At 42.1% G+C, this 22,903-nt stretch overlaps 2 protein-coding genes across 2 annotated transcripts in view; both read right to left on the reverse strand.

Annotated features, from left to right (window-relative positions):
- LOC113424559 (NACHT, LRR and PYD domains-containing protein 12-like) overlaps positions 1-22,903 on the reverse strand; it is a 139,899-nt gene that overhangs the window by 63,997 nt on the left and 52,999 nt on the right. The window lies entirely within an intron of this gene.
- LOC113427783 (NACHT, LRR and PYD domains-containing protein 12-like) lies at positions 20,031-21,685 on the reverse strand. Its single transcript, XM_087947780.1, is given in 3 exon segments — positions 20,031-20,960; positions 20,962-21,553; positions 21,555-21,685. Coding segments are annotated over 3 exon segments (1,653 nt in total).

The following is a 22,903-nucleotide window of genomic DNA, read 5'->3' on the forward strand; positions in this document are numbered from 1 at the left end:
TTATACTTAGATCGGACTGAAGGCAGCATAGTTCTAAGTTTTCTAGGTCTAGAATTTCCAGTCTGGTGGCATAAGGTATTCTGCAACAAGTAGAGGAGTGGAGAACTCTTCTTGTGAAATATTTCTGGACTTTCTCAACTGTGTTAATATCAGATATGTAATGTGGGTTCCAGACTGATGAGCTGTATTCGAGTATTGGTCTAGCAAATGTTTTGTATGCTCTAGTTATTAGTGTAATATTACTAGAGAAAAAGCTACACAAGATTAGGTTAACAACTCTTAATGCCTTTTTGGCTATGCAGTTACACTGGGCTCTAGCACTTAGATCATTAGAGATGAGTACTCCAAGATCCTTGACAGAGTTTGGATCATCAACAAGGTCTTGACTATTCAGCCTGTATTTTATTTTCTGATAGGACAGAGCATTTATTTGTTGAGATTTGAAGTTGCCATTTGTTTGACCATTCTGATACATAGTCAACGTCTCTTTTGAAGGGTAGCAGTACTGTCGGTGGTTTTGAATAGCTTTACATCATCAGCGAAGAAAACGCAGTTGCTCTTGATATGATCACAGAGGTCATTTATGTAGAGTATGAAAAGAGTTGATCCTAGAACACTGCCTTGGGGGACATCACTGTTGACAGGTACAGAATTTGATAGGACACTCCCAATTTTGACCATTTGTTGTGTATTTGACAGGAATGCTTCTATCCAGTTATGCAGGTGTCCAGAGATACCGTAAGATTTTAGTTTTAGGAGTAGTTTGTTGTGTACCACTGAATCAAAGGCTTTACAGAAGTCTATGTAGATTGCGTCTATTGCTTTGCCCTGGTCGAGTTGTGTAGTCCATATGTTTTTACAGTGTAAGAGTTGCAGATCACATGACAGTTTTTTCCTGAAACCAAATTGTTTATTAGAGAGTAGGTTGTTTGTTTCTAAGTGGAGGATGATGGATTGGTTAATAATTGCTTCCATGACTTTACAGGTGACGCAGCATAAAGAGATTGGTCTGTAATTTTCAACTAGGCTGGGGTCTGCCTTTTTGAAGATGGGGATGACCGTGGCTTGTGACGATAGTTTTGGCAAGGAGCTGGCCTGAAAGATTTTCCAAAGATTATGCTTAGAGGTTCTGCTATGGCAGTGGATAGCTTTTTTAACAACCCAGCATAGCTGCTGCTGGTGTCTGGCTCCCTGGCTTTCCTCAACCACATGGTCTCCGAGGGCCACCCAGCTTGCCTGCCTTTGGCTGCATCCCACGCAGCTTTCTCCAGGCGGCCCAGCTGAGCTGCCCTGATCTGCCTGGCACCCTGGGTGAGTCTGCAAATAGCAATGCCCAAATCCCAGCCTAGCTGCCTCCTACGTCACCCTGCAGTCCCCAAGGCCCACAATACTTGCCTGCCTTCCCCGCTGCCTTCCTGGTGGTCTCCATGGCCAGGCCTGCTTGCCTGCCTTTCCTACTCTCTTCTACATGGCCAGTGACCTCACCATGCTTCTGTTTTCCCTGAGGCTTTCCCAGCGATCCCCGTGGCCAGGCCCGCTTGCCTGCCTTCCCTGCTCCCTTCCAAATAGCCCTGCCATGCTTCCCTGCCTTCCACACGACCTTCCCAGCAGTCCCCACAGCCAGGCCCACTTGTCTGCCTTCCGTACTCCCTTCCACGTGGTACGTGGCCAGTGGTGGGATTCAATTTTTTTAATACCAGTTCTGTGCGCGTGGCTCAGTGGGCATGGAAGGGGAAGGATACTGTAAAATCTCCAGTCAGAGATGGTATTTGTGGGTTCTCCAAACTACTCAAAATTTCCGCTACTGGTTCTCCAGAACTGGTCAAAACCTGCTGAATACCACCTCTGCATGTGGCCCCGCTATGCTTCCCTGCCTTCCCTACGGCCTTCCCGGTGGTCCCTGTGGTCAGGCCCCTAGTCTGCCCTACTCCCTTCCATGTGGCATGCGGCCTCGCCATGCTTCCTTGCCTTCCCTGCGGCCTTCCTGGCAATCCCGGTGGAAATAGGTGCTTTGTAAATTTATTTGTGGCAAGTCTTCCCAGCCACTGTTTTGCAAAAGCATTCACAACAATAAATATGCATCAGAATCCAAATATAGAGTTCCAACTTTAGGTGACATTTACGGCTGCTTATTTTGTTTCTACTACTAGTAAAGAAATGAGTGAGAAATCATCATTTTTATAATTATTCCTGAAATGGTATGTGTGTAAAAGACAACACTGATCACTGATCATAACAGCACAAGAACAGGAACTAAGCACCAGATCCACAGAAGCAGAGATTTACCACACTACAGTCGATAGAACCCAAGGGGTAGATCAGTGTCTTTCAGCTGAAAGATATATGGACTTTAACTCCCAGAATTCTCCAGCCAGCCATCAAGAAGTTTCCACAGAAGATTGTGGAGAATAATAGAGTTAAGAATCTGTGGGAGTTCTGGATCCAGAAGGACAGGCAGGCATTAGATAATCAACCAGACACTATAGCAGTAGACAAATCAAGAAAGTCCAGAAGAGCTTGGGAGGCCAGGCAAGTGGGGCGAGGGAAGGCACCCCTCGACGTGAGTGATGTCAAGTTGGTCACACCCACCCAATCACATGACCACCTAGCCACACCCAGCCAGCCACATGACCACCGAGTCACACCCACCCAGTCACATGACTACCATGAACCACTAGTTAAACAAAATGTTTAGTAGCTTCCTGCCTTATACTTTTGTGCAAACAGGGTGAAGTGAAGTGAATGCAGTATGGGAGGGGGGAACCCAGAGGCTAAAATGGATGTTGAAAGAGGAAGTTTGGAAATATGAAGCCTCCCCCACTCCGAGGTTTCCCATGTTCCCATGGAACCCTTCACATCCCTCAGGTTCCTACAGACCTTGGACTTCCTTTCCTGCCCCACTGACTCACCACAGGACCTGAATCTGCTTCCCACTCTGTTGGATTCCACAAGCCCCTTGTTAATCCCTGTCACCAATCACCAGTCATTTTACTTTTTCAGGTCTCTTTCTGGAAGTAGCTACATCTCCTCATGGCCTTCCTACACATGAAGGCAATGGGCTCTCTCCTGGAAGCAGGTGCCACTTTGAAGTGGTCATAGTTCTTTGCAGCTGATCCCAAAATGGTGCCTGCTTCTGGACTACTCCATGCCTTCTACACTATGTATGGAGGCTGAGGTGTGGAGCAGCCTGCTCCCCTATTTTGGAGCTCCAGAAATTGTACTGGGGAAGGAAAGAAGGCTACTATCTTCTAATTTCAGATTACAGTTCCTGAAAGAAAGATCTGCAGATGTTTGCTTAACTTATATTAAACTCCAACTCTTCCGAACCATAATTTGAATCAAAATAAAAATACAGTAGATCAACCAAGCAAGCAAGCATGAAGAAACAGCATCTACACTGGAGAATAGGCCATGTGGTCCATTTCGTTCCATTTTCCATTCTGTATAATATATTTTCCATTAAAACCTATAATGAAAAACAAAATCTTATTTTAACCTCTCAACAAAGATAAGTCCCAATAATGTCCTAATCAGGGCTGTGCAGATCTCACATAATTATCTCTGAGGGCAGACTTTGTCTTCCAGAAGTAATCTATCCACCCCAGATAATTTTAGGGATCATTTGATTTCACTCATTCCAAGTTTATTTTATCTGTTTAAGACAGCTTGATTTCCAGTCTCTTTAAAAAAAAAATCACTATCACAATAAATTCTATCAAAGTTAACTGAGGCAGGAAAGTCTAATTTTTATCATTGGTGTCCTAGTGTTTCTCAATTTGAACTGCATCATTTTAAATAAATAGCTTTCTCATATTTTAATTTTATCTCAGAATCTGAGCAATGTCCCTACCCTTCTTTAATTTATCAGCCCAATTCACCCTGCCTAATCGATAGTCAAGAATCCTGTTTTCATGATTTCATCACCAGTCTAATATATGACTGGGGGCCAATAATGGAAGAATTGCAAGGGTTGCATTTAATGGGGTAGCCATTGGTAGAATCATCTAAACCAGGGGTGTCAAACTCACAGCCCACAGGCTGGATGTGTCACGTGCTGGGCATGCCCACTCCAGGTTTAGTAAAGGGGAAAAAAGTGGCAATACGCCATGTGATGATGACGTGATGATGCGAGTTTGACACCCCTGCTCTAAAAGGCTAAATGTCTATGGAGATTATTAAGTCATCCAGGTCATGGTTGTACCAAAGATGATTTTTCAAAAGACAACTGGATTTTGTTTTTCCTTGAAGATTTTTTTTCAACCAACAAGATTCTCTTCAGTTCTGATTGAATAGTGGAAGATGGAAGGATAAATCATTCCATCCTCCGCCATTCAGTCAGAAATGAAGAAGCTTCTTAGATGAGAAGCAGAAGCAGAGAAATTTTGTATTTTAGACTCATTGACTGTTGCTGTTTATCTGAAATCTTCTGACTTTATATACTGTGCAAGAATCTAACAAAATGCAATTAATTTTATAGTGCCATCTCTTAACTCTATAGGATAAGGATGTGATTTGGAAAAGAAATCCATTCCCCACTTGAGTGCTGTAATGGATCAATTTCATTGAGTACAGACTAAATTTTTTTTTTTTGAAACAAATTTTATTAAGTTTTAAAGACAAACAAAACATAAACCTTGTAAACATTAAACCTCTTTCCCTTGTAAATTTTTACAAGGCAGATAATACTTTATTTTATACAGTGTGATTTTAATATATCCCATTTCTACTTAAATATCTTTTAACACTCTCATTTCTTCTCTTTAAATTTAGTCATCCTATTCATATTTCCCTCTGTCTTGTTTGCAATTATTCTCCTCCCGCTTTCTTCCAAGGTTTTATTAAATCTCAGATAAACATACACACACAAAACACATAAAGTAAAACTTCTTTTTCAAAAAAGTAGCTTGGCCCCAGATTACCTCTCTTTGTATGGACTTCAATTAAATTCATATTCATCTTATATGCCATTACCTATCTTAATTACCATTCTGTGTCTTCTTTATAACTTCTCCCCGCTTTCCACTCTTCTTAATTCTATTTTGTTTATTATCTTAATTTAAATCATTATATTTCTATCCTTTGTCCATTCTTTTCCAATTGTCTATTTATCTCATTCCCCATAATAAAATAATTATAAATTCCTGTTAATAACCATTATATTTTATGGATTGTAACATTTTCAAATAGAGTCATTTTAATACTCCTCATTTCCCTCAGCAAAAATGAATGCAAAGTTCAAAAACAGCTTCAGCAACTCTACCTCTCATGTTTCTTCTAGAAGGATTGCATCTTGGGGTGGGGGTTCTTTAGGGCAGGGGTCCCCAACCACCGGTCCACGGACCGGTACCGGTCCGTGGAACAAGTCCTACCGGGCCGCTGGCTTGCTGGGCGCTGCCATCTTGTTTTGATGAAAAAGTGCTTCCGGTGAGCTTTTCCGGGTAGAAAGCTCACCGGAAGCACTTTTTCATCAAAACAAGATGGCTGCGCCCAGCTGATACCGGTACCGGGCCGCGCCATTAAAAAGGTTGGGGATACCGGGCCGCGGCGTAAAAAAGGTTGGGGATCACTGCTTTAGGGGATTGCTTTAACTCTCTGGTGCAAACTATCAGCTGGAACTAATAAAGAATATTAGTGTCAGTAGAATCAGAGTTATCCATATTTTGAAGTTTCCCTGAAGAGTGAGATGGTTTGGCTTATCTAATATATCCCTATTGATGGGGAGGGGTATAATGAGTGTGTGAAGCTAAAAGACAGAATTCTATCAATAGATTAGAAATTCAGATGGGAGGTTTGCAAGAGGAGCAAAATATGAGAAGCATGGTATAATTTATATAGAGCAAGGGTCTGCAAACCTGACTTTTGCTCATTAGCAGATTATTGAAAATTTATTAATCTAAGAAAGAACGTTATATTTTTGTTGGTTAGATAAAGTAGATGGTAAAAGTACATTGATTATATGCCAACAAGTTATTGATAAAGAATTGGTTGTGCTTTTCAACAACTTTTAGCACAGCTGGGGTGGAGGATGAGGGCCCATCCTTCTGCTGTTTTATTTTTGATGGATTTCAGTAACATTCATTTTTGTATCCTAGAGAGACTATGTGAAAGTGGAGCGGACAGCACTTGTTCCAGTGACTGTCAGTCCAGTGACAGCCAATTCCAGTTGATGTTGATGGGGAAGGTGGCAATTGACCTCATGACCTCATAGGGCTGAAAGTCCTCCCTCACCTGTTCAATATTTACTCTTGGGCAAGTTTATCCATCCGTTCAGATCTGGCTAGATTATGCAGACAATATGCCGTAATATACCTCAATTTAAAGCTATGCAATGATGCTGTTTGTGCTGTATTAGCATACTCCAAACCCTCGCAACTGATTGGTCCGGACGGACAGCGACCTGATTGGTCGAAACCCCAGCCATGGTTGGAGCACTAAGAATCTACCGCAATTGGCTGTGCCGATTGCGGGAGATTCAAAGCGCTGCCATTGGCCGCCGAGCCGTGAGCCAGCCCTATATGAAGGGCTGCCGCGGCTTGTATTCTTTAGACTGTTCTTATTCTAAATAAAGAGCTGAACTCACTAGAATGGTCTCGCGTCTCATTCGAACCGAATCACCTCAGAACTAACACTGGCGACGAGGGTGGGATCGTGAGACAAGGAGACCACCCAGCACGTGGCGAGGCGGCACACAGCAGCAAGCAGCATGGCCAGCATCAACTCACTACCCGCACCCTTCAACCCTGCTACCGAGGACTGGGAATCCTATACCAATAGGTTCCAGATGTTCCTTGAGAGTAGCAATCTTAAAGATGCCAACGGCCACAAGAAACGGGCCGTATTCCTCACACGCTGTGGGCTGGCAGTGTTTAAGATGGCCAAAGCCTTGGCCAAGCCGGAGGATGTCAAGACCATGGAGTGGGGCAACCTCGAGCCCCTGCTACGAAGCCACTACGCCCCCGTCGTGCCCATCCTCATCCGGCGGCACATTTCTACAGGCGAGACCAGCGTGAGGGCGAGGGGCTTGGCGACTTCATAGCGGCACTACGAGATTTGGGCGGCCTGTGCGAGTTCGCCGACCTGGACAAGGCCCTGCGAGACCGCATCGTCCTGGGACTCCGAGACCCCATTCTCCAGAGCTGCATCATGGCAAAGGGTGACATCTCCCTCGCCGATGCGCTCACAGAGATAGCCGCGGCTGAAGCGGCCAAGAAATCAGCAGCTCGGATGCAGCAATCGAGCATCACGCCATGAACAGCGACCGGCGAGACGACACCGAACCCCGAAAAGCGGCCTGAGATCAACCACCGGGACACAACCACAGCGACATTGACTCCTTCTCAGAAACCGAGGATGAGGAGGAGGAAATCCACCGCCTGCAAGCAGCACGAGGGCGACGGGAACCCCAAGGTCGTAAGTCGAGGTTCCAGTGCGCCGGCTGCGGAGGTGATCACCCCCGTTCGGACTGCCGGTTCCTCGATGCCGTTTGCCGGCAGTGCGAGAAACGGGGGCACATCTCCAAGGTGTGCAGAAATAAAAAACACTACAGCCCGCGGCGACAAGTTGGCAGCCCTCGGAGGCAAGAGAACACCCCCCACCAGATACCGAGACCACCAGACGGAGAGCCGCTGGAGCCAAGAGGGTCAGAACAGGCGGCTCAACGAGGCAAGGCAGAGGGAAGAAACACACCAGACCGTCGTCGTCGGCCATTCCTCCACAAGCGACGCCAGAAAGGTATACGTGACGGTGGGGATAGAAGACCAGCCATGCGACATGGAGGTGGACTCCGGGTCCTTCCTCTCCATGGTCTTATGGCACACCATCAAGCGCCTGGTTCCCTTCATCTGCCGCAAAGAATTAGAAGACCAAACACTAACCCTCAAAGACTACCAGGGAAACCGCATCCCTGTAGTTGGCAGAGGCCATTTTAAAGTCACCTTCAAGAACCACACCGAAGTGCTACCCCTGACCATCGTCGACCGGGATCGGCCGAGCCTGTTGGGATTACAGTGATTCGCACCCCTGGGCATTGAAGTAACCGGAATCCACCGCACTGCAGAGTCGGACTGGGAAGCGGCGCTCGTGGAGGACTTCCGGGAAGTTTTCGACGACAGCCTAGGCAAGTACCGGGGGTCCCCGATCTCTTTCAATATAGACCCGAGCATCGCACCAATCCGCCTTAAGCCCAGACGAGTGCCATTTGCACTCAAGCCCAAGATCGATGAGCAGCTAGATAAGCTCATTGCGCAAGGGGTACTGGAGCCAATCGATCATGCCAGGTGGGAGACCCCCATAGTCACCCCCATCAAGCCAGATGGGTCCGTGAGAATTTGTGGGGACTATAAGGCCACCCTAAACCACGCGCTCCAGCAAAGCGCATACCCCGTCCCAGTAGTGCAGCACCTTCTGCACTCATTGGGGGGAGGCGGATCTTTGCAAAGCTCGACCTGGCACAAGCCTACCAGCAACTGCCGGTCGACGCCGCAACCGCCGAAGCCCAGACCATCGTAACGCACCGGGGGGCTTTCCGTTGCAACCGGCTCCAATTCGGAGTCAGCGTGGCACCCGGGGTCTTCCAAAGCCTCATGGAAAGACTCCTCCAGGGCATAGAGGGGGTGGTGCCCTACTTTGACGACGTCTTGGTGGCCGCGAAAAACAAAAAGCAACTAGAAGCCTGGTTGAGGGAGGTACTGAAGAAATTCAGAGACTCGGGGCTCAAAGTCAAGAAAGGGAAGTGCCAGCTACGGGCTGAGAGGGTTGAGTTCCTAGGGTACCTCCTAGACAAACAAGGGATCCACCCCACAGAAAAGAAACTGAGAGCCATAAGGGAAGTGCCACGACCCAAAAACAAAACAGAACTACAGGCTTTTTTGGGACTGTTAAACTTTTACAATGTCTTCCTACCTCAAAAGGCGACCGTGGCGGAACCGTTGCATAGGCTGTTAGATAAAACAGCCACCTGGACCTGGGGAGCACGGGAGGAGAGCGCCTTCAACAACACAAAGAACCTGCTAACATCTGATGCGGTACTCATCCAGTACAGCGAGACCCTGCCATTAACAGTAACGTGCGACGCATCGCCTTTTGGGATCGGCGCCATCCTCAGCCACCAGCTACCAGATGGGAGGGAAGGACCCATCGCCTTCTCGTCAAGGACACTTTCAAAGCCGGAGGGGAACTACAGCCAGCTCGACAAAGAGGCCCTAGCAGTCGTCGCCGGCGTCAAGAAATTCTACGAATACCTTTATGGTAGGACTTTTACAATCATCACGGACCACAAGCCGCTGCTAGGGATCCTGGCAGGAAATAAGGCCACACCGAACATTCTATCACCAAGAATGACAAGGTGGTCTGAATTCCTGTCAGCATACAATTACCAGCTGGTTCACCGACCCGGAAAGGACATCGCCCACGCAGACGCCCTGAGCTGCTCACCCCTGCCCGACCTAGAAGACGATCCGGCACCCACGACAGAGGTACTTCAAATAGAGACAATACCCAACCCACTAGTGACCGCGCCAGACATTGCCAGAGAAACAAATAAAGACAAGCGGCTGGCGCGAGTCCTAAGCTGGGTTGGAAAAGGATGGCCGGAAGGGGACAGGGACGAACTATTCAGACCCTTCAGAAACCGACAAACTGAACTCTTTACCGAGAAGGGCTATATACTTTGGGGGGACAGAGTGGTAATCCCGGAAACATTGCAAGAAAGGGTGTTGGAAATGCTGAGGGTCACCCAGGGATGGTTAAGATGAAAAGCCTGGCCAGAAGCTATGCATGGTGGCCAGGCATGGACAAACAGATCGAAACCTGGGTAGCCAAATGCAAACAATGCCAAGAATCCAGACCCAGTCCTCCCGCCGCCCCAACACATGAGTGGGAAACACCAAGAGGACCGTGGTCTCGGATTCACATAGACTTCACGGGACCAACCAAGGGGCACATGTACCTCATCACAGTAGATGCTTACTCCAACAGGCTGGAGGTAAGCACCATGAAATCAACCACAACGGAGGCGGTAATAAGGAAACCGGGCAAACTCTTTGCCACACACGGCCTGCCAGATATAATAGTGTCGGACAATGGGCCCCAGTTCACCGCACTAGCGTTTGAACAATTTCTGGCAGGCCAGGGCATACGCCATGCGTTAACCGCGCCAGCAAATCCGGCGGCGAACGGACGGGCGGAACGCATGGTCCAATACACAAAAAAAGCCATCCAGAAAATAGAAACAACCAACATACAAGATAAAATCAATAAAATGCTCCTCATCCAACATATTACACCTAGTGCAACCACAAATAGAAGCCCGGCAGAACTAATGATGGGCAGAAAACTATGATCAACGCTAGATAGAATGCACCCCACATACACCCCTGACAAACCCCCGGGCTCCTCCAGCAAGCACAGAAAATTCAACATAGGTGATGCCGTATACGCGAAAAACCTGTCAGGAGAACCACTCTGGATACCAGCAACTATCACCCAAATAACCGGCCCCTTATCATACCGACTAGAAACAAGCGACGGGAAAAACTGGAAACGGCACATTAACCAACTGAGGTCCAGAATAACCAACAACCATACACCCGAGCAAGAAACTAGAAGGGGGAGGAAACGGCAAGCGTTAAAGAAAGAGGGACCCCCCTAGCGCAAGCTGAACAACCCCCACCCGGAACAAATAAACCGCAAATAAACCGGTCCTACTCACCAGTAAACGCAGAACCAACAGAACAGGCAACCCCAGAATCGTCACCGGGAAGGAGCAGCCAGGCCAGTTCAACCAGCCCAGAAAGACCCGGCGGGAACAACGGAAACGGCAGCTCAACCAGCCCGGGTAGACCGGGAGGGAGCTACCAAGAAAGGCCCAGCCCGACCTTCCAGGCGGTTCCATCCCTGGGAACTGGAGCGACAGAGAAGCCCTCCGAACCGGTCGACAACCACACGGGAACTGAACCGCGCAGGTCAACTAGACAGGTTCGAAGCCCCGCCTACCTGCGCGACTACATCACGACGCACCGACAGACGAAACCAAGAGGGGAGGGGTGTGCTGTATTAGCATACTCCAAACCCTCGCAACTGATTGGTCCGGACGGACAGCGACCTGATTGGTCGAAACCCCGGCCGTGATTGGAGTGCTAAGAATCTACCGCGATTGGCTGTGCCGATCGCGGGAGATTCAAAGCACTGCCATTGGCCACCGAGCCGCGAGCCAGCCCTATATGAAGGGCTGCCGCGGCTTGTATTCTTTAGACTGTTCTTATTCTAAATAAAGAGCTGAACTCACTAGAATGGTCTCGCGTCTCATTCGAACCGATCCACTTCAGATCTAACACTGTTGTTGTCCTTTCATGGTATCTGGAAAATTTGAGAGTCTGGATGGAACAGCCTCAGTTCTAATAGGAGTGAAGTGGTTATAGATCTTTGGAACTCCGGGTTTTAGGAATCTCCAACTTCAATATTGGATGGGACTGCTTGACTATTAATCATCTTGACCTACTCTCACACAGCTGCACATCTATTTGGAAACCTGTATTCATTTATCAAAGTATAAAATATAAAGAACAATGGAAATAATGGGAAACTAAAGAAGGAGAAGAAGAAAAAGTGTAGAATAAAAGGGAAAAGAAAAAGAAAAGCATTGACTTCTGACTCTCTTTGGCTCAGTAGAACATACTGTACAACCTCACCTTTTTACTTTTACATAACAATATGTGTTAGTCATTTCAAATATATTTAATCAGTTGGGGAAAGGGAACTTCACGAGGACAGTGGTGTCACCCAAGCAGGAAAAGCCCAAAGGGAACATCAGGCCAGCCATAAAACAAACTTGCATAGGAAAAGAAATCAAATAAAAGGTATTAAAGAAGCCCCTTAGACAAAAGCCCAAATAATTAAGAAAACTAGGGAAACAAGAAAAGAAAACCCTTACAAACACAAGACATGCCAAATCAGCAAAACAAACAGACAAAAGACACAAAATATATCACAAAGGAGACAGACAGGAGATTGCCACAAAACAAATATAAGAAACCATTAAGCTAAAAAAAGATTAGGACGAAACCGATAATCCAATCAAACCACCCCGCAAAGTTTGCCTTCTGCACCCCGTGGAGTTTACCCTCCAGCGGAAATGAAGAAAACCCCTGACAGGATTTAAAACATTAAGAAATACAAACACAAGCACACACACACAAAATGAGAAAAAGGTATAAAAAATCAGGGACTTATCATACAAAGCTAGCTAGCCCAGGAACGCAGACTTCTTGCTATCTATCGCCTTCCTGAAAAATAAAAAAAGATCCAGCTTTCAAGCAGTTGTCTGTATCCTTGCACCGGAGCTCTCCCAGCGGGAAAATCGAATCCTCAGAAGAAAGGCATTTTGACAGCCTTTCAACACAGTAAAACCGAAACAGTAAAACCGAAACTTCCGGTTTGTCGGCTTCACGAGCGGCAGGGATTCGCGAAGCTGCGCGATCCCTGCTGTGCTAGCCGCTTTTGGTGCTCCGATCCAGACGGGTCCGGAGCTAGGCTGCCCTGCAGGGGCAGCTGAAGGTAGGGGGGATCCGGAGAGGGGTTTGGGGGTGTTGCAGACCCCCTCCCCAGCCGGCAGAACCCCCTTTTCCCAAGACGGTGCAGCGGCGGTCCGCAATGGCCGCCACAAAGAAGCTGGCAGCCGGGTAAGAATGCGCAGGAGGAAGTGGAGAAAGTTTTTGAAAGGAGAAAGTTTTTCTTGGTTCCTAGGACTCTAAGACATATTTAACAAAATTCCTGAAAAGTATGACTTTCTGAATGATACCTTCTAGAAGAGGAAAAAAGCGGCAGATTGGTGGTGCTGAAAGGAAAGTTTACCCTCCTTTCCTACGGAATAAATAAGTGGATATTAAGAAACCTATTTTTTTTAGGTGAAAACTGGCTTTAAGCGATGAGTGGGAAGGGAGAAGACTAAAAAAAAAATATTTGTATGCTAAGATTTTGTTGGAGGAGATGCCTTAAGGATTTGAAGACTAAAATATATTGCAATAAGACTTTAAGAAACAGATTTGGACTTTCTCTTTTTCTGATTGATACTACCCCAGGAGGAGAAAGTGAGAACTCTGCCTTGGTTTGGACTGATTGATAACTTTGGGACTGTTTTATTTTTTCTTTGGAATATTCTGGTTGTTGTAAGAAGAAAGAAGAGGAAAAGAAAAGAAAAGATTTATAATGGCCCTTTCTATTGAGGAACTGAGAAAAGATTATGAGCAAGCAAAAAAAATGGTAAAGCTGGTTTGAAAGAAGCCTTCCTTTTCTTAGAAATGGTGCTTATTAACTATCAACAAACATTACAACAGATGAAGACAGCAGAAGAAGAAGAAGGAGAGGAAGCCATTTTTAATAAATTTCAGAACTCGACCAAGAAAGAAGTAAGAGGGAAAGGAAGAGAAATAAAGGACTTAAGATTTAAAAAAACACTTAAGAAAGGGAAAAATAAGGTGCAAAATCAATATAATGATAGTAAACAAAAGGGAAAAGGAACACGACAGAGAAGGGAAGCCAGTAAGGCAGAGGCTAGAAGAAGGGGGGGTAGAAAGGTTTGTTGGGAGAAGAAAGGAAGGGAAAAGGTGGAGAAAAGCTACAAAGTTTTGAAACTAAATGGGAAAAAAGGGATCTTTTTTAGGGATAAAGGATAAAGTATAATTTCTTCAAAAAAAGATTTTGCAAGGTACATAAGATGATATTGTAGCATTGTATTAGAAATAGAAAACTTAAATGGTTTAAGAGTTGATAAGAGATTAAAATGTTGAAATGTTTAAAAATGATTGGTTTTAAAATTTAATAATATGAGGGGAGGTTTAGAATATTGAGTTTTAATTGAAGAGTTTAATAAGATTATGGTATTGATGTCATTATAAAATTTCTATTATAGTATTTGTTTTTAATATTTAGATCTATTGTTTAACTATGTATTTAATTATTTTGGATGTACTATTTAGATAGAATGTACCAAGCAAAATCGGATTGGGTATTGGGTGTTATTTTAAATGTTAATTTGATTAATTTAGGGGGGAGATAGAAAGGCATCATACTCTGATTAGTGATTTCAGGAGAAACTTCTTCTTTTTTTATAAGGAACGAGACAAAGGGACAATAAAGAATGGACAAAAGATACAAATATAATGATTCAAATTAAGATGATTAATTAAGATAGAATTAAGAAGAGTGAAATATGTGGAGAAGTTAATATAGAAGACTTAGAATGGTAAATAAAATAAGTAATGACATGTAAGATGAGCATGAATATAATTGAAGTCCATGAAGAGAGAGATACCTGGGGCCAAGTTACTTTCCAAAAAGATTTTTTTTATGTTTTGTGTGTTGTGTGTATATGTTGTTGTTTTTTTGGGAGAATTAATAAAACCTTGCAGAAATATAGAATGAGAATAATGGTAACTAAGTCAGAAAGAAACAGATGAAATAATAATAATGAAATTGAATAAGAGTAAAGAGAAGTAAAGAGAAATTGGATAAGAGGTTTTTGTATGTTTATATGGAAATGGTTTAAAACAGAATTATAGTCTATCTGACTTGTTAAATTTATAATGGAAAAAGGTTTAAATATGTAATGGATAATGATGATTTGTGTGTTTTGAAAATTAATAAAACTTGTTTAAAAAAAAAACCACAGTAAAACCCAAATCAAATTTATTTTTCATCTCAAGCACATGGTTCAGAAAAGGTTTCCAAGTAGAAATGAAATTAGTTGTATTTTTTTCTTTAATTAAAGCAGCCAATTTAGCCATCTCTGCTACCTCCATTGCAGCCATTTGTCCATTGTGGGAATCAAAATATATTTTCATTTTGCATAGGTTATTCTTGTTGTTGTCAGAATATGTAACATCCAAGTTCTATTTTGTTTTCAAGTTCTTTGTCCATTAAGCCTAAGAGAATTCAGCACCAGAAAAATAAACACAGATGGCTGATGCTTCATTTAACATCTTTATAAACATAATAAGTAGATTTTACAAACCAGTTGTAGATTTCTCCAACATGGAGCAAACTCAGACAGAAACATGTTAACTTCAGTAGCAAGTCAGGAGCTCAGAAACAGACATCAGTTTCACTTTAGTTCAACAAGAAAGCAGAGAGAAGCAGTTTCATTTTCAATAGACAGACTCTGAGCTTAACATAGCTTCGGAGCTGCAGAGCTTAATATAGTCACGCCTAAGCTACTTCTAGTTTCAGTTTCCAGCCTAGGCTAATTCTAGTTTCAGTTTCCAAAACAGTCCTCATTGGTTGACTTAGTTGCAATGCCTATTCATTGGCTGACCTTATTACCAAGCTCTATTCCAGTTCATGAATATACTCTTGATAGGTTTCTTTTATCAGTAACGTTTAGGATAAAATGTAAGCAGTTTCTTACCATAGGTCTCTTAAGTTTCTCAGCTTTGTCAGTGCTTTAAAGAAATCTTCCATATATCTTTCATTCAAATTCCATTCCCTAAAATGGAAAAACATTTTTGTTCTTCAGACTTCAGTGTTTCCAGTTCTTCTAGTCTGCAGAAGTTGTGGGTGTTCCAACACTGGAGGTTTTTAAAAAGAGATTGGACAGCCATTTGCCTGAAATGTTATACAGCTGTGATGGTGAACCTATGGCATGCATGCCAGAAGTGGCATGCAGAGCCCTCTCTCTGGGCATGTGCGCCATTGGCAGTTGCTCTTCTGGGTCCCAGCATGCACATGCGTGCCAGCCAGTTGGTCTTCATGTGCGTATGCACACTGGAAATGGGAAGACCAAGTTGCTGGTGCGCATGTGTGCACTAGTAACTAGAAGAGCAGCTTCACGATATGCGCATGTACACTGGGCAGCTGCTCTTCCAGTTTCCAGTGCGTGTATGCATGCACTCCAGTTTTGGCACTCGGTACCAAAGAAGTTCACCAACACTGATATAGGGGTTCCTGCTTGAGTAGGGAGCTGGACTACAAGACCTCCAGTTCTGTTAATCTATTAATCTACTTTGCAAATATAATTGGCATTCAAGACCATTTGTAAAGTAACTAAAAATAAATGCATTTATGTTCTAGTATGAGAAATTAATAGTAGAAATTAATTAGTAGAAATAGATCATTTTGTAAATGAAATTGTCATAGGTAGTTCTCAACCAATAACTGGAGCGTACCAATTATATTCAGAAATTGTGATGGCCATTAAGTGAAGCATCCATGTGACTGCCTCACTTAAAATTCTCCATGGATGCTCTCCCTGATAAAGACATTAAATGAAAATCAGGGTGCACCAGGGAGTTGGTAGAGGCCCTAGGAGACAACCCATGTTCTACTTCTCTCCCCTCAGACTGCCCCCCAAGCTTTAGCCTGCGTCCCAACCCACCAGATCATACACTTCTCCTCACCTGCCATCACTAATTGCTCACTTATCTTTGTAGATTTTCTTCTGAAAGTTCTTGTGCTCTCCACAGCTATCATTAATGTTCCATAGATCACATTGGAGAAGAAGAACAAGCAAGTACCATTTCTGGAAGCAAGTGCCATTTCCGGCTGCAATGAACTGTGGCTGCTATGAAATGGTGCTTACTTTCAGGAGTGGGCCATGCTGGTTAGTGATGGAGAGGCTTGTTTTCTTCTTTAATGTGATCTAAAGAGTGCTATGAAGAGCTGTGGAGCTCTCTGGAGATGGCATTGGGGAAGAAGAGCAAGCTGCTCCATCACTAACTGCAAAAGCATGGCCCACTTTTGGAAATGAGCACCGATTTGGATTGGCTACAATTTGATTGGAGACTCTGAAAATGGTGGCCACAGTTGGGATCATGCCACACGGCTGATGAACAGCATGACCTACCTGCCTTCCCTGGAACTCAAGCCCTGGAGTTCCAAAGCTCTTCGAAAGGTTGCTGTGCAATGAGTGACACAAGGTGAGGAGGAGACGTTGGACCCAGAAGGTGGGAAGCCAGTTCAAGGCTTACATAAACTTGGTGTGAGCAATGGGGAGAAATATGGGCCACTCCTGCAGCATTCCTGCAGTTGGTTGTAAGGGCAAATGACTGCGAGTCTTTGAAGCAATCATAACTTCAGAACTAAAGTAGCTTTTGGTGGCTGTTGTAAGATGGGCGGCCTACACATCTTTAAATAAATAAACAAACAAGCAAACAAACAAATCTTCAAACTGTCAGCAAATGACCCTTGTAAGTCAAGGATTTCCTGTATAGAGCATCCCTTGAAGGAATTTAGTCTGACATGGCATCCTAGATACAAAGAAAAGGAATAAGAACAGAGAATATTTCAGGAATCTCTAAGTGCGACAACACAGAAGTGAAAAGCAGCTTGGAAATGTTATAAGCCCATGCATGCATACATACCACACTAATACATTATCATATTCATTTATATTTGAAGAATAACTACTACCTACATTTAAAGAATAACTACTACCTATATTTGTTAATAAGCAGGGCTGTCTAAAAGGTTGCTTGAGCTGCATTTTATCTTATGCAAATGTCTCGGCTCCAACAGGCTATTGTGCATTGTAGCACTAACGTCTTCTTCCTCTAGTCACTGGTTATAAAAATAATTTTTTAATTGTACAAAATCACTGAAAAGGTTGCACATTTATTTTAAAAAGTGAGTTCACTCATGGAATAGATAAGTGGTATTTTTGACAATAGTGTTATCAATTGTCAATTTCATCCACTGAAGATGACAGGAAAAATGGAAAAACTGGTGGTCCTCCCCTTTTAATTAGTCTATCAGTGTCAAACAAGGAGGGTAATGAATAGATGAGGGCTAGTATCAAAGGTCCAACTAGAGGTAGCCCTAAACCCACCGACAGGTAATAGATTCATGCTTCTTTGTTATGATTTCATCAGTCTTCTGAGTCAGGGGTTGAAGGAGGGAACAGACAGTTTGTTGGCCTGAAAAACATGCAGGAAATCAGGCATCTGTGTTAGCTAAAAGGCCAAAGACTTAAAGCCATTGAGGTCCAATTTAGATAATGAAGGAACACATTATGGCAGGGAATCTAATTTAGGACACACAAAGAACTATGTGTTAAATCATTAGCGAGAGAACACGTGGGAGGCTCTGATTGTTTACTCCTGTTTATTGCAGAACAAAGAACAGCAGCCGCGTTCAGAACAAAGAACAGCAGCTGCGGCAGCTCCTTTTACAGTGGAGCTGCTGCGGCTACAACCAGTGACGGCCGCTTAATTTCCCGCTGCTTTGGACCAACCAATCAGAGGTGCATATGTAAATATCTAACACTATGGCGGACTGAGCAAAGTGTATCTCCTTGAAAGAAGAGGGCAGCATTGGGCCTAATAAAGGAACATCAGCACATGGTATTATGAGAGCAGCCACCAGATCCTCCAGCCGCTAGGAACCAAGATTTGATATTCAAACTGGCTCATGGATTCTCTGCTGCTTGGATGCTGGGTTTCTACAGGCAACTCTGATGGTTCAAATTACAAGACATATTACATTCTAAAGATTACCTGCTCTTTCTCTTAGTCATTTGATTCCTGGCTATAAGCTCAAAATTTACAACCTGGCAATAGAACTCTTCAAACTTGTAATTGCTTAACCTTCTGTTTTGCATCCTCTGGTCAGGACAGTCACATAGGGGAGGAATAAATAAGGAGAAAATCCTCCCTTTGGGAGTTGTTGTCAACACAGTCTGAGCAGAACACGAGCTCAGAACACTACGGCTACAACAGAAAAGTTTGAAATCTGGAAAAAGAGCTTTTTAGCCAGCAACATTTACTACAGGTAACAAACAGCTAAAAACTACAGTGAGAAAACTCCATGTTTCCTTTTATTAGAAAAAAAAATCTGTGATGGTCTCCCATGGAAAGAATGAGACACAAACATGTGTACTCGGGATGGGAGCCCAGCATAAAATTCTAGTGCTTCCTTTTATTTAGATTTTTTTTTACATAGTCAGCATAATTACATTGGGGATTAACAATTAAATATAGTACAGGCTTGTTTGCAGTTGTTTAAGCTGCCTCCTTGTTTGTATTTGTCCTTATTGTTCTCTTTTCTTTGCATTACCTTAGTGACCTTTAAACAGGCATGTATGTATAAAGCATTATATTAATCATTACTCAAGCCTAGGCCAAAGTTTATTATTCCCACAAAAATCTACAGTATATCGAAGCCAATGTTCATAAGAATGAAACAATTAAAAGAACTGTGATGCCATAAAGCTTTATAGGAGAGGCCTTAAATGTTAATCCTGCTGTTTATTCAGTATAGAAATTTTCTCAACAAGACTACAAAATGAGCCCTTTATCAATTCAATGCTGAAGCAGAGAAAATATTCTCCCAAGAACTATGTCCAAGTCACACCATTGGGAAGAATTTCTTTAATTTCTCAATCTACTTCTCTTATTTGAAATGAGGTAATGTTTGAATTAAAATTCTCAGATACAATATATAAATCATTTTAAAAAGTCTCCAACTATTACAGAAGCACCTTATGTAATCTGACATTTTAACTGGAAAGTTTTATATGCAATGAAACTTTCAAATGCAGCACTATGGAAAATTTGAGGGTTTGAATATAGCTCTTTTTAGTTAAATGGAGAAAGTTCCAGAAGTTGGTTATGGCCAAGAGCGTTTCCAGTTAGCCTCTAAAGACTGTCAGTGTGGGCTATGTATAAAATAATCAAGTTTTTTTCATTTATTTGTTTAGAATGGCTACATCCTCTAGACCTCAACAATTGCCTCTCTGATCTTGAACTGAAACTAGTACTTCCTAGGGATATGATTATCAGGCTCTTTAAGTGTGAGAGGAATTAATTGGTGTTGGTCTCACTAAAGGACAACTGCTCATTTTTAATCATCCATCCAGCCCATCCAACCCAAGCTATGTCTTATCTTTGCTTCTAAGGATTGATAGGCCTTTTAAACTTAGCTGCTCAAAGACATTTATGCAGATTCCCAAGTGGCTATTTTTCTGGTCTATTATAATATTTGAGAAAGTAGGTTAGAGAATAGTGGGGGTAGGATCATAAACTGAATGAAATGTTCAAAAATACTTACTCATTTTCTGGAAAAAATAATTCTGTCTCTGCATGATATAGAAATTCAGAACCTTTGACAAAGAGGCACTTTAAATTCTGGCGGTGTGGTATACAATAGCCAAGGATCATCAATTCCATATTAGAGTTGCACTGATAATCTATTTCAGTGATACCACATATTGCATTTTTTATAAAATTGTCATCTTGTGTCTCATATAAATAACTCAACATTTCTTTTTGCAATTGGAAATTAGGTCTCCTTTTTGGAATACTATCTTTTACACAGTCTAATAAGGATTCTTTAATCTTAGGAGAAATTTCCCATCCAAATTCTTTTTTCAACTGTCTCATTCTTTTTTCTTCATTTAAAAAACCAAAGAGGAAGCGAAATCCTACTGCAAAATCAGGCCTAAAAGATTCATGACTTTCTAACAATGTCTGCAAATTTTTATTCCAGTTTTCAGAGTGCTGCTCATCTCCTTCTTCTAGGACATAAAACAGAGCAGAAAAAAACTCCTGCAAACTTAAATGAATAAAGCTGTAGGTTTGAAAACAATCAATGTCCTCTTTGAAGATGCTCTGATTCAGGAAAAGGGGGAGGGAGTGTCCCCGATCCAAACTGTGCTTCTTGACTTCTTCTTCCATAAATAAGGTTTTCTGTTTCAAAACTCCTTCTGCAGCCAGAGAGCATAAGCCTTTCACATTTGATTGGATATCCTGTTTGGATTCTTTATGGTGAAACTTTAATAAACTAGAGAAATACCGTATATAGATTGCAGTGAGGGTGCATAGTGTCTTCTGCACATCCTTGCCTCTCTCCATCTCCTGTTTAATCACTGTACAGATGATCCAGCTCACAAGGGGAATGACACACATGGTGAAAAGGGTATCATTTTGTTTAACAAATCTGAGAGCTTGAGTTGCTTGGTCTTCATTTAAAAAAAAAATTATAGAAATATTCTTTTCTTTCCTTTGTAGAAAACCCCAGTATCTCAAAATTGTGTGGGTGTTCTAAATATTGATGGATTTTTTCCAGAGTAGTAGGTCTTGTTGTGATTATAAGAGAGGATTTAGGAAGAAGCTTTTTTTGAAATAAACTCCTCAAAAGAATTCTCATTGGCTCCTCCTTCCAGGGATTAATGCAAAAGTAGTTTTCAGGCTGATCAAAGAAATGCCTTAATTCATCAAACCCATCAATTATGAATAGAAGCTTCTCTTCATCCTTCAGTATATTTTGAATGACATTTTTGGATTCGTGACACTTGAACCATTCTTCTAAAATTATCTTTGCAATGCTACTCTCCTCTGACTCTGCATGGACATTCATCTTTCTACAGCAAATATAGAAAACATAATTAAATTTGTCCTGGTAAAGTAGTTGAGAAGCCCAATCAAACATTATTTTTTTGGTCATTATGGTTTTTCCAATTCCTGCCGCTCCTTGTAAGACAACAACTTGTGGAATTAATCCATATTTATCAGGATTAAATAATTTTTCAATGTTGGTTGAAGACTCAGCTCTCTTGCTGATGATTTCCATGTTTCCTTCCTGTCGCCAGAATTTCATCTTTTCTCTCCTCTTCAGATGGATGATAATCTAGGATGATTAACTTTGAATACTTCTGGTTCAGGGGCACATATTCCCCAGGAATAGCATTAAGATCTTTCATTGTTTCAAATTTGTTTTTAATGTAGTTTCTGTATTCTAAAGGAAGAATGAATTAAATTAGAAGTGTGAAAAATAAAGACTGCACAAGACACTCAAGTGTTTGTCTCTGTATCTTCTGGAAGTCATCCTCATCTACCTTTTGGATTAATGTGTTGAGGGAAGATGTAGGGTACTTTTTAATTGGTTTGTCAGAATTGATGCCAATAGGCAAATACTTATTAATCAATACATTAAATAATTGTCATTAATTATTTACTTATTATTTCACATAATATTTTCTCTCATGATTGAAGCAATGGTTGGAAACTAATGAAGGAGAGAAACAACCTAGAACTAAGGAGAAATTTCCTGACAGTGAGAACAATAAACCAGTGGAATGGCTTCACATTCAGAAGTTGTGAATACTCCATCACTGAAGGATTTTAAGAAGAGACTGGGCAGCCATTTCCCCAGAACAATATAAGGTTTCCTGTTGAGCTGCAGATTGGACTAGATTAGAAGACCTCCAAAATCCCTTCCAATTCTGTTATTCTGTTAAACATTCCTTTATCTTTGAAATGTGGTAAATACTGCCAGAATGAGTATAATTCCGATGCCGTTTTTATTAAAAGATGGGGTTTGGGTTTCCAAAATTCTGAATTATACAAATATGCATATCTACTGATGATACCAAATTTGGAGCAACTTTATTCAGCATAATTATATATATATATATATATATATATATATATATATATATATATATATATATATATATATATATCTTAAGTTTTCGCTGGTACTTACATGTATGGTGTTCGGCTTGGTTCGGGTATTTTCCCACGTCATTGTAGTTGTTCTTTTAAAGTTGTAGCAGTTTCAGCAGAATCTCATCTGCCATCATCACAATACAGAAGCCTGATGATGGCAGATGAGATTCTGCTGAAACGCTATACAACTTTAAAAGAACAACTACAATGACGTGGGAAAATACCAACCAAGCCAACACCATACACACACACACACACACACACACATATATATATATATATATATATATATATATATATATATATATATATATATATATAGCATTTTAGTTATTTAGATGTCACTGCCTTCAAAACATAATAGATTATTAGATAACCGCTATCACTCTTACATCAAGCTGAATATCATGGTATATTATTTCTGGAAAATTGTATTTTGATCCCCTTTTTTATGCTATATTGATGCAATG

This window comes from Notechis scutatus, chromosome 1, assembly GCF_049901735.1.
Source record: "Notechis scutatus isolate UNSWTSFEM ecotype Mainland chromosome 1, rNotScu1.2, whole genome shotgun sequence".
NCBI lineage: Eukaryota > Metazoa > Chordata > Lepidosauria > Squamata > Elapidae > Notechis > Notechis scutatus.